We start from the raw sequence: 13,440 nt of genomic DNA on the forward strand, positions 1-13,440 counted from the left end.
GTCTTCCCCTACCCACATCCAATACCATCCCAATTCCCTTTCCACCCATGGACAATGCCAAACCAACCCCACTCCCCTGCCGCAAGGAGAAACAGCTTAATTTCCCTCTCTTTCCACATTCAGCACTCTAATACCTCTTCTCTACACATCTAATTGATCCCACTCCCATGTATTGTGGTAGTGTACTGTACTGAACCTTCATGACTACCCATGGGGTGTGATTTCATAATCCCATCCTCTATCCATATGCAGTTCATCATACTCCCCATCCCCTACACTATGAAGAACTGGCCCAGTGCACTGTCCTGCCAGTATGTTGAGTCATCCTGTTCCTTCTCCCCTGTCCACATGAAGAAGTACCCTGATACCACTCCCCTGGCCACACAAAGCACCCTCCCTGCTCATTTACCACTCATTTCCTTCCCTACATCCATCGTGTACAATCCTGCATCTCTCCTCTCGCCACCTTGAGTTCCATTCCAAACAACCCCACCTGCCCACACACACCACCAACTCCTGACTTAATTGATACCTGCAATTTTTCCCCCTTCCACTTTGCCACTGAACTCCATACCTTAGACTTTGAGTGGTATGTTACCTGGAGTCAAGGTAAGTTCCACAAATATTCCAGCATCCCCATCATAGGCTGAACTGCCATATCCAACCTGACCTGAAAACGTGTTATCAAAAAGATGGGATGCATTGGGATTTCTAAGGAAATATCGTTAATATGATACCAGTAAGTGTCAGCTCACAGAGGGATTTTGATCTGTTCTTTCATGAAACATAGCAACTTAACTTACAGGTACAGTACAACAAAATATATGCTGGCTTCAGTACAAGGGAGTCTGATGTATAAGAAATATAAATGTTACTGTATGGAGCTTTTATGTGACCAAGCATGGATTTTTGAAATTTTATGTAGAAATTGGACAACATAATGCCTGGTTTTAAGTGTACAAGCGTTTGAAAATAGAATGATATTGTGAATATGTGTTCATCGCTGAGTTGCACAGTTTGGGGAAATGGAACAGCAAACTGCCAGCACTGTTCTATACCGAAGCATGTCAGATGTTTCTTGGGATGCACGGAGTACCACTATTCATCATGCAGCACATGCACTTTGAGCTCATTTTCAGATGAAACGGAAGTCACCATTCCTATAGTAGATAAGTTGATGCATGTTGTCATATCACTTTGTCCCTTGCAACTACCTGATGGAAAAGGACACACCTTGTATCTCTGGTTTAAAGGGACACTCAATTAACTGACATGTAGATTCAGTTGATTGATTTATGGATGTGGAGATTATTATCTAGGGAAGGACTGAGAAAGATTGATTTGTATTCTCTTGAGAGGCAATCCCATTGAATCCTTCTGAAAGGATTGACAGGACAGATGGCTTTCTCCAGTTAAATATTTGAGAATTAGGAGGTTGAGCCTCGGGATAACAGATTAGCCATTTTAGTCCGCGATTTGCAAAATGTTCTTTTACTCAGGCATGGTGGATCTTTGGAATTTTCTTTGTCAGAGGGTTACAAATGCTCTGTTATTGGCATTTATTTAAGACTAACATGAATATAGTTTTGGATATGGGAAGAAATGAATAGGAGAGTGGATGGGAGTAAGGCTTGAGGCATTAATGCTAGCACATTATTTGCTAGCTCTACTGTCTTTTCATACTTCTGTTCACTTTATATTCTTATGATGGATGGAAAAAGATAATTTAAGAACAATTGCCATTATTCCACAAGCAAAACTTTCCTCCCATTCATTTGACATTATTCTAATAAAGATCTCTCATCTGAAGGGTTATCCCTGTTTCCCTTCCACTGATACTTGATGAGTGCAACTTTTTTGTTTAAGATTTCTATTTTCTTTGTATTGCTTAGTTATTGTAATCAATTCATTTTTGTTTAGGGAGTAAAGAAGCTCTTCCTATAAATGAACAAACTGAACAACTTGAGCAGATGCCCATCCCTGAAGATCTATCAACCAGTGCTGGGGGCAAAAGCAACCCACAGGGTGACAAAGTCATTGGTAAGTGTAAAAATTTTGGTGTGGTTACTAGGGGTGGTGAACGTGTGGCACGTGTGTCTAAAATTATACACACAAAATTTTGTTATGATGCATTAAGCAGTGCTGCCCCTCAATTCTTTAAACCTCGCCCACAATGTAAAGATACATAATGATCTTTACTGCCAAATGAGGCAGGATTTTTTTTACTGCCTATTCACATTTCTTATGTATGAGATACAATAACAATACTATTTAGAAATGATGTTTCTTCAGTTTTCTTTTTAAAAGATTTCTAAATGACTTCATTGATTTCAGTCGGTCTCTGTTAAACTTTCATTAACAGTAAAATAATGAATATATGAAAATAAGCAAATGACTCAGCCTTTTTTCCGTAAAAAGGTCCACAATTATTGTTACTAATTCATTAATCAGTGATAATCTCTGTTCAAAATTACTATGGCACACAAGAGGAATTTTTTTAGAAGATTATCTTCAATTTGGGCGCACGCTCTCAAAAAGATTCATCACTCTGGAACTGTGCAGGTCATTCAGACAAACTGATCCCTCTCCCAGAGTTAATGGAACTCCTCATCATACTTTTTACCAATTTTTACCATCTTTAACTACTTTTAACCTTTTCTCTCTCATGCATTTATCTGGCTTCCTCATAAATATACTGTTCTAATAAAGGCAGAGATAAGATGCTATTAAAATGTGTTGTCTAGAAATTCATCCCTAATCAGTATCATTCAACGTATTATATAGCAGTGGTAGCTCAAGGTACTCTGCTAACAAAATGTCACATTTTGGAGGCAGTAAACTTTGTGCTTCAAGCTTTGTATCATGATAAATTGTATTCAGCGTTAACAGCTAGAAAAGGAATTCGGTTTCAGTAAGCAAACTACCAAGTTAGGAGAGCTTTGATGAGTATAAGTGCACAATAAAATATGCCATACAGAATAGCATGTAATTTTTTAATGTGCAGAAGGGCTCCAAACAATTCTACACTGGTCTTGGTATTGTAGAGTTACAGTGTCATAGAGTGTTGTAGCATAGAAACAGGCCTTCTGGCCCATCTAGTCCATGCCAAACTGCTATTCTGCCTAGTCCCATCAATTTGCACCTTCTTGCATAGTGCTCCATATTCCTCCCATCCATGTACTCATCCAAATTCTCCTAAATATTGCAGCCAACCCTGCATCCACTACTTCTGCTGGCAGCTTGTTCCACACTCGCATCACCCTTTCACCCGTAACCTATGACCACTAGTTCTGGTCTCACCCAACCTCAGTAGAAAAACAACCTGCTTGCTTTTACCCGATCTATACCCCTCGTAATTTTGTATACTTCTTTCAAATCTCCCCTCATTCTTCTACATTCCGGGGAACAAAATTCTAACCTATTCAACCTTGCCCTATAACTCAGGTTCTCAAGTCCTGGCAACAATATTGTAAATTTTCTCTGGACTCTTTCAATCTTATTGATATCTTTCCTCTAGGTACGTGATGAGAACTGCATATAGTACTCCAAATTTGACCTTAACTAAGTTGTATGTCTCATACAACTTCAACATAACATCACAACTCCTGTACTCAGTATTCTGATTTATGAAGGCCAATGTGTCAAAAGCTCTGTTTACAATCCTATCTACCTGTGATGCCACCTTCAAGGAAGTATAGACCTGTATTCATAGATTCCTTTGTTCTACTGCACTCCTCAGTGCTCTACCATTCACTGATAAAGTCCTACCCTGGCTTGTCCTCCCAAAGTGCAACACCTCACACTTGTTTGCATTAAATTCCAACTGCCATTTTTCCACCTGGTCTAAATTTAAATGTGCCCAGTGATTTGGCTTTACAGCCATCCAGGGCAATGAATTCCAGGTTCACCACCCTCTGATTAAAGACATTCCTCCTCATTTCTGTTCTAAAAGGACATTCTTCTTTTCTGAGGCAGTGCCCTCTGGTCTTAGACTCTCCCATTATTGGAAACTTTCTCTGCACATCCACCCTATCCACTCCAATCAATATCGAAACTCCAGTAAGTTCAGACCCAGAGACATCAAACACTTCTTTCATTCCTGCAATCATTCTTGTGAACCTCCTCTGGACCCTCTCCAATGCCAGCACAGCCTTTCTTAGACGAGGTGCCCAAAACTTCTCACAATATTCTAAATGAAGTCTGACTAATACCTTGAAAAGCTTCAACATTACATCCTTGCTTTTATATTCTATTCCTCTCAAAATGACTGCTGGGACTACATTGCCTTCCTTATGACTGAGTCAACATGCAAGTTAGCCTTCGTGGAATCCTGCACTAGGTCTCCCAATACCATTTGTTCCTCTAACTTCTCAATTCTCTCTCCATTTAGAAAATACTCAATGCCTTTACTCTTTCTACCAAAGTGCAGGACTATATTCTGTACTTCTCTGCACTGTATTCCTTCTGCCATTTCTTCATCCATTCACCTAATCTGTCTGTGTCCTACTGCAGACTCCCTGCTTCCTCAATACTAACTGCCCCTCCACCTATCTTTGTATAGTCTGCAAACTTGGCCACAAAGCCATCAATTCTGTCATCCAATTCATTAAACATAATGTGAAAAGTAGTGAACTCCACACCAACCCCTGAGGAACACCAATAGTTCCAGCAGTCAACCAGAAAAGGCTCCCTTTGACCCCACTCTTTGCTTTTTGCCAGTCAACAATCTTCTGACAATGTTATTATATTTCCTGTAATACCATGGGCTCTAATTTTGTTTAGCAGCCTAGTGTATGGCACCTTGCCAAAGAACTTCTGGAAGTCAGAGTAAAAACATCACCTGACTCTCCTTTGTCTGTCCTGCCTGTTATTTCTTCAAAGAATTTCAACAAATTTGTCAGGCAGTATTTCCCCTTAAGGAAACCATGCAGACTTCTGCATATTTTATCATGTGCCTCCAAGCACCCAAAACCTCATCCTCAATAATGGACTCAAACATATTTCCAACCACTGAAGTCAGGCTCATTAGTCTATAATTTCCTGATTTTTGCCTCCCTCTCTTTTTAAAGAATGGAGTGACATTTGCAAATTTCCAGTCATCTGGAACTGTTTCAGAATCTAATGATTCTTGAAAGATCATTACTAATGCCTCCACAATCTCTTCAGCTGTCGCTTTCAGAACCTTGCGGTGTAATCTGTCTGGTCCAGTTGACTTATCTACCTTCAGACCTTTCAGCTTCCAAGCACTTTCTTAGTAATAGCGACTAAAGTAATTTCTGCCCACTGACTATATTAGAATTCTTTGCATACTGCTGGTGTCTTCCACAGTTGAAGATTGATGCAAAATATTTACTTAGTTTGTCGCCATTTCTTTGCCCCTTCATTGCTGCCTCTCCAATGTCATTCTCCAGTGGTTCAATATCCACTCTCATTCTCTTTTCTTCTTTATATAGCTGACAAAATTCTTTTACATTGCCTTGTAAAAGTTTTCAGCCCCCAGCACTTTGTTCACATAAATAACTATTATAACCAGAGACTTTGATCAATTTAACTGAGAAATTTTATTTGTGAATCACATGCATCTTTTTTTCACAGTAGACCCCAAAAAACAGGGAAATTTGTAAAGCATGAAAAACTAAAAATTCAAAAACTGAAATATCAGCAGTTCAGAAGTATTCATTCCCCTTTGCTCAGTACCACTTGCTGAACCACTTCCCACAGCTATTACAGCCAGTAGTCATTTGGATAAGTCTCTGTTAGGTTTGCACAACATGATAAAGCAAGATTTGCAAAGTTGCTCCAGGTTTGCCAGGTTAGTTGGGGAGCAGTGGTGGCCAGCAATATTGCTGTCTTGCCAGACATGTTTGATTGGGTTAAGGTCAGGACTGACTAGGCCTCTCAAGAACATCACTTTTCTTCATTTGAGCCACTGTGTGGTTGCTCTGGGTATGTGCTTCGGGTCATTGTCCTGCCAAAAGACAAACTTCCTTCCCAGTTTAAGTTTTGTGGCAGAGGCTAGCTGGTTTTATCCATGATCTCTCTGTATTTAGCCTCATTCATCTTCCCAGCAATCCTGATCAAATTACCAGTCTCTGCTCCCCAAAAGTATTCCCATAGCATGATGCTACCAATGCCATACCTTACAGTAGGGATGGGGTTACCTGGTTGATGCACAGTATTAGATTTACACCACATTTACTGCTTAGCATTAAGGCCAGAAAGTTCTACTCCGGTCTCATCCAACCTTCTTCCACATCTTTACAGTATCTTCTAAGTGATGCCTTGCAAAGTTCTTAAGGGCAAGAATATGGTTTTTTTCAGTCAGATGTTTTTCTTTGCCACTCTTCCATAAATACCCTTTTTGTGTGAAGCCTGAGAGATTATGAAGTCATGGATTTCATCTCTGGTTGATGCCACTGACCTCTGCAGCTCACTCAGAGTGACTGTTGACATAGGCTCTCTTACAAGTGTCATTCTTCTACAATGACTAAGTTTAGATGGGCAGCTTGACCTAGGCAATGTGGCTGTGGTTTCATACTGTTTCCACTTATTCATGATGGAATGCGCTATGGTCCGAGATATGTTCAGTGCCTTTGAGATGGTCTTGTACCCTTCCCCAGATTTGTGCTTCTCTATTATCATTCCCCTGACTTGTCTTGAATGCCTGTTTGTCTTCATTTTGGTTTGGTCAATATCTACCATATGGTTGGATCTTACAGAGAAGGTATTTATTCTTATGAATTCACTGAACACATGGGATCCTCCAATTTCCTAATTCAACAAATAGGGTGAGTTGGAAGGGTAATTTAATGTACCTATGGGATGTTAGCAGAGCAATTGGAAAGGGGGTGAATACTTCTTCAGCCACACAATTTTGTTTTTTAATATTTAGTAAATTGTTGGCAGATTAAGATTTTTTCTTTTGATTTGACATGATGCACAATGTTTTGTAGATTAGTTCAAAAATCCTACTTCTACATATTTTAGATTTAGAAAATAAGAAAGTAAAATGTGAAAATAGTTATGGGGCCGATTACTTTTTCAAGGCACTATATTATCTAGCTTGCATTCATATTTCATTTTTCCTCTCCTGATTGCTGTTTTTAGTTGCCTTCTGTTGGTTTTTAAAAGCTTTCCATTAATTTTACTACATCATATGACCTCTCTTTTGTTTTTATATTGTCATTGACTTCCCTTTTCAGCCACGGTTGCCTCATCTTCCCTTTAGAATATTTCTTTAGCTTTGGGATGAACTGATTCCATATCTTCTAAATTACTCCCAGAAACTACAACCATTGCTGATCTGTTGTCTTCCCTGCTAGTGATGGTTGAAATAATGGCAGAGGACTACATAGACCAGGAATATTCATGTGTGATAACTGGGCTGTGGTGATTTCAAACATAGAGGCCAGGTGTGACAAAATAGATTTAAATCTGTTTTGTGGTGAGCCTACTGATTTGAGCTGGGGTTACGTTCAGGACAGTCAGAGGAGAAGTCGGGCAGGTTTTCTGAGAAGTGGTAATTCCTCTTGCAGAGAATGTGAGGAAGGGAGACATGATTATTCTTGATGTTTACTATGGTAGAAAAGCCTGCTGGCAATTGTTTGCTTCATTCTGAGAAGACACATTTGTATAATGGATTCTAAAGATGGTGAAAGACAACCCAATCCTAGGCCAGTGCTCACACACACAGTATATTAGCGGAGATATTTTTAGGTGCCCATTATGAATGCCTGAAAAATCATATGATCCTAAGACCAGAAGATATTATTCTGTGGAATTGGTTCTTTATCTTTCTGCCTCTTCAAAATTATCTTATCACATACCTTTATCATTTTAAACACTGCCGTCTGATTATATTGCAAAGTGCTTTAATCCTTTGAAGAATTTGGAGGACTATGAGAAAAGAATAGGATTTACTCCAATTGAATAATTCTTCTTACGGTACAAATCAAGTATGATGAGGCAAATGGCTTTCATGGTATCTGTAACCCAGTTAAACTCAGGCACCATCTTACTGTGTTCTGAGTTCCTTCTAAAACCAACATACCTTGGCTACTTGCTGGATCCAAAACCGAAAGTAGGATTCCTAATGCAATCTGACTGTAATGTGTTGGTCCAAATTCTTTGCATTCTAGCCTGTGTGAAATGGAACCTAGAAGAGCATCAGAATAGACCCTTGGACCCACCATCTCTATGTTAACATGAAACCACATGTTAACGTGAAGTCACTTATCTGCCTGCACATGGACCATATCCCTCAATTCCCTGCCTTTGCAATGGCTGCCTAAATGCTTCTTAAACATTGCACTTCCATCTGCTTTACCACCTCTCTGGCAGGTGTTCCTGGTGCCTACAACTCTGTGTAAAAAGAATTAACACATAAATCTCCTTTAAACTTTCCTGCACACAGCATAAACCTATGCCTCCAGCATTTGACAGTTATATCCTGGGAAAAACACTCTGTCTACCCTGTCTCTTATAATTTTAAATACTGCTGTCAAGTCACCATCCACCACCAGTACTCCGGAGTAAACAATCCAATTCTGTCCAACCTCTCCTTGTAGCTAATACCAAGCAACATCCTGCCAAATCTCTTCTGCACCCTTTCCAAAGCCTCCACATCCTTCCTGTAATGTGGCGACTGAAACTGCACAAAATACTCCAAATACGGCTTGACAAATGATTTACACAGCTGCAACATGATTTCCTGACTTTTATATTCAACACCGTGACTGCCAAAGGCACATTTGCCTATCTACTTGTGTTGCAATTTTCAGCGACGTGTTGCCTCAGATCACACTGTACATCAGAACTTCAAAGGGTCCTGCCACCTACTGTATACTTTTGTTTACATTTGACCATCCAAAATGCAAACTTGTCCAGATAAATCTTAATCTGCAACTCCTCTGCCAACATTTCCAACTAGTTTAGATCCTGTTGTTAACATATTTCATTATACACAATGCTGTCAGTTTTTTGAGTATTTGCAAATGTATTCATCAAGTCACCTACATTTTCATCCAAATCATGTACATGCACAACAAACAACAAAGGTCCCAGCATTGATCTTTGTTTAACACCACTGGCCACAGACATCCAGTCACAATAACACCCCTTCACCACTAGCCCAATTTGTCTACTATGACAATGCTAATTTTGAACCTAATCTAGCAAGTCTTTATGGATTCACTGTGCCTTAGTATTCCAGATCTGTCTCCCAACAGAGACCTTGTCTTTGGCTTTGGCTTTACCAAAGTCCATGTATACAACATGGATATTTTAAATGGAATTTTGCATCTGTATTCACTCAGGAGATAGACACAGAGTTTATAGAAGTGAGGCAAAGCAGTAGTGAGGTCACAGACTGTATACAGATCACAAGAGAGGTGTTGTTTGTTGTCTTGAGGCTAATCAGGGTGAATTTGGGCCTGGGGCCTGGCAAGTTGTTCCCTTGGACCCTGTGGTAGAAATTGTAGGGGCCCTAGCAGAGATATTTAAAACATCCTTAGCCGTGGGTGGGATGTTAGAGGAAGCTAATATTATTATGTTGTTTAAGAAAGGCTCTAAAAATAAGCCAGGAGATTATAGGCCAATAAACCTGACATTAGTAGTGAGTAACCTATTGGAAGGTATTCTAAGGGATGAGATATATGGGCATTTGGATAGATATGGGCTGATTTGGGACTGTCAACATGGCTTTGTGCATGTTAAGTTAGCTCTAACCAATTTTATAGATTTTTTCAAAGAAGTTTCCAGGAAAGTTGATGAAGGCAAGGCAGCAGATTTTAGCAATACCTTTGACAAGATCCCACATGGGAGGTTGGTCAAGAGGGTCAGTCGCTTGACATTCAAGGTGACATAGTGAATTGGATTAGACATTGGCTTTAATTCTATGCGTCTCTATTTTCTGTGAATGCCCACAAGAAAATTAATCTCAGGTAATATATGTGACATATATGTACTCTGATAATAAATGTATTTTGAACACTGAACTTTGATGGGCAGATGGAAGTAGGTGGGAAATAAGAAGTCTTAGTAACAAAAGAGAGAGAGGTGGAGAAGGTAAATAATGGGACAAAGACCTTGGGTGGATGGCTGAGAGTGGGAAAGGAACATAGCAGGAGTATGTTTTTACTGTTCATACCATTATGTTATAGAAAACTACCGTAGTTGAATGAATTTCCATGCCTAAAAAGAAAGCCTTTTATGCATTTTGAAAGAATTCATCAGATATGAACTGTTACAAAACTGTAAAGTTTTGACAACAACAAGTGTAGGCTTTGTGAATTCAAGCTAAAATGTTAGCATAGAAAATCTTGGGATCAAGTCACCAACTTGATGTCTCACAGCCAGATTCAGTAGATGGGAACATGGCTTACAGGCCTTTCAGGTGCCAGGTTAACTGAAGCATATAAAAATAGCAAATAACTAAACAGGCCGAACAAGTTCCACAATGGAGCCCTGCCCTGAATAGAAATCAAACATTTTTAAACCTGTCCTACAACAGCCTGCGTCAACATCATATTGATATTGTGATTTGAAAAGAAATTGTTTTAGTTCCCTTTTGTTCTTGTAAAAATATGCATTTTTGTATTTGTGTGTAATAGGAAGATGTATCATATAATCAAGAACTGAAGTCAATGAGCCATTTTATTTCCCATCCATCAACTTATGGGCATATGTATCCACACCCAAATTCCTATAAGCATTAATCTGGCGTACTGATATAAGGATGTATTTAAAGTACATTAAAACCTTTGTTGTCTGGAATTCTTGTGTACTCAGGGGTTAGTTTCTATTAAAGATTGTTTGATGTCACTTCCAGCACACAAGTGTATAGGGGAATGGAATGATTGTTATTCCAGATTTAATGCAGTACTAACAAAAACAGCCAATAGGATAAAGAACACAATAATAATAATAAAATAAATATAGATACATAAGATAGCTTATATAGATAAAGTGTATATAAAGTGTACATAACATGATGCTAGGTACAGGAGTGTGTGTACATAAGGCAACTCTGGCAAGTGTGTGGTTGGGTTGGTCAGTGGGTGGAGGTGTTGATCAGCCTTACTGCTTGGGGAAAGTAACTAATTTTGAATCTGGTTGTCCTGGTGTGGATGTTATGTGGTTCTGATGGGAATGGGACAAGCGGTCCAGGAGCAGGGTGGGTGGGATCCTTCATGATATTGCTGCCTTTTTCTGGCACCTTTCTATATATGTCCATGATGGTGGGTGGGCTGATTCTGGTGATGCATTGAGTGGTTTGGCTACCCGTTGTTGAGTCTTCCTGTCTGCTGCAGTGCAGTTTCTGTACCATGCAGAGATGCAGAGATGCAGCATGTTCCGATGCTCTCTACTGCGCATCTATAGAAAGCTGTGATTATTGATATGCATGTTGAATCTCCCAGTAATCTGTGTTACTAATGGAGAAGTAGACTGCCTTTTAATTATTTGAATCTATGTTTCTATGGTTTGTTGTGGAATACTGACTGTAGTAGTATAGTGGGCTCTACTTATAAACAAAACCTAGAATCACTGTAAAGTGAAAGTTATTAAGCATGCAATTTCATGATAAAGCATTGGCTAGGTTTGAAAAGTGCTAAAGAAAAATTTTGATAATTCTAATTGAAATCTTACTGATTGAAATTTTACTCTATATCTACATTTTAACAATACCAATATTTTAATAATGGAAAAATGTATGGTTGTCTTTACTCTTTGGGCATTAAATATAAGGAAAATTTGGCCTGGATATTGCCTGGTTTTAATTCCATTGAAATAAACAGAAGATAAATCCAGCAAGTTCTGTTTGAGTCATCTCATCTAACCCAGCAGTCTTCTGATGTCTTCATCAATGATATGTAGTAAAGATGGCAAGATGCAGTTTAGAGTCACTGATAAATTGTTACTTTAAATGGCTTCAATATATTAAGAAAATGCTTAAAGTCCCATGTACTTACTTCTGCAATTACACTCAATAATACAGAATATTTGGCATAATGGCTTCAAAAAGGGAGAGAGACAATAAAGTTAATGATTCAGTTTCAGGACTTTAATCAGAACATTTTGAAGAAAGATTATCAACCTGAAACATTAATTCTCTTTCTTTCTCCACACATTCTACATCACATCAGTATTATTTCTTTTCTTTAGTTAGGATTGGAATCAGAATCAGATTAATGTAAAGCCTGTTAAAAATAACTAGAGATGGAGCATGTTTTGGAGCCAATAATCCAAAACAACATTACTTACCATTCAGAAAATTATTGGCTAATAAATGGATGCCTTTGTAGAATAGGAAGGCTACAACTAAATTACCAGATTGGATAACGGTAAGAATTGATGTCTATATGGACAATTAAAAGCCTCATATTAAAGACTATCACATAGATTCATTTTCGAAACCCAGAGCACCTGTGAATAGTAGAAGTTTTGAGATGAAATTGACAATAGAACAAAATTAAAGTATTTCACCTTGCATTGCTGATCCTAGCAGATACTTCATTGATTTCAAAGGGTGTGGATTTTCTCAGTGGTAAGAATTAGTGGTAATATCTCATGGTGAGAAAGCTTTGGGTAAACTATCATAGATATGAGTACATGTTTTAGCAATTAAGTGAATGGTCAGATGATCTACTTTGGGTATTGGTTAAGTCATCAATTTTTGACAAAGCATTTAGCAACTTTTGTGCAGGTGGGATCATTCTGAGGTGAAAATAGTTTTCACTAATAACATAAGGTCTACTTATTCATTTGCTAATGTATTTTTTTACTATGCCTGATTTTCTTTCCCATATAAAATGATATGAAGCACTTAAAAGATTTGGCTGGAGTACATTTTGTGCTATTTTTACCTCTCTGTTTTCTCTATTTGTACACACACCTGAGCGGAACAGCAAGACTCAGTTTAGCAACCCATTCAAAAGACAGTTTAACACCAAGGTATCAACCATGATCATGACCAGATTGCTCAAATGGTGCTTCAGCCATGAACACTTGTGATGCATAATCAAGACTATTACAGCTGACCTTGACCCTTAACATCCTAAAGCTTTGATTGGTTCATTCTTGCTGAATACTAACAAATAATAAGTGAAGTTGTACACGTGTACACTTCTTGTAGTGCACTTACAACAGAACCATTTTCAAGTGAGGTACAAACAAAGCAAATTCTTCATCACAAAACAAATTATTTGATCAATCAACTCTTCATGTGCATAGCACCTATCCCTGCCTGTGTTGGGATTCTGTGAATGCAGCCAATCAATTAATATTCTCAGAGTAGGTTAAAATGTTGGCACACCAGTGTGGGTCAAAAGGCCTGTAGTGGCTCAAAAGTGTCATAGAAACATAGAAAATAGGTGCAGGAGTAGGCCATTCGGTCCTTCGAGCCTGCACCGCCATTCAGTATGATCATGGCTGATCATCCAA

General features: G+C 38.6%; 1 protein-coding gene across 10 annotated transcripts in view; it reads left to right on the top strand.

Moving 5' to 3' along the window:
- ikzf1 (IKAROS family zinc finger 1 (Ikaros)) overlaps positions 1 to 13,440 on the top strand; it is an 85,842-nt gene that overhangs the window by 12,269 nt on the left and 60,133 nt on the right. For all 10 annotated transcript variants that reach the window (XM_073054330.1, XM_073054323.1, XM_073054324.1 and 7 more), the window contains one exon: positions 1,921 to 2,040. In XM_073054330.1, coding sequence (XP_072910431.1) covers positions 1,921 to 2,040 — 120 coding nt within the window. The remainder of the gene's footprint in view (positions 1 to 1,920; positions 2,041 to 13,440) is intronic.

Source organism: Hemitrygon akajei, chromosome 8, assembly GCF_048418815.1.
Source record: "Hemitrygon akajei chromosome 8, sHemAka1.3, whole genome shotgun sequence".
In the NCBI taxonomy this organism is placed as follows: Eukaryota; Metazoa; Chordata; class Chondrichthyes; order Myliobatiformes; family Dasyatidae; genus Hemitrygon; species Hemitrygon akajei.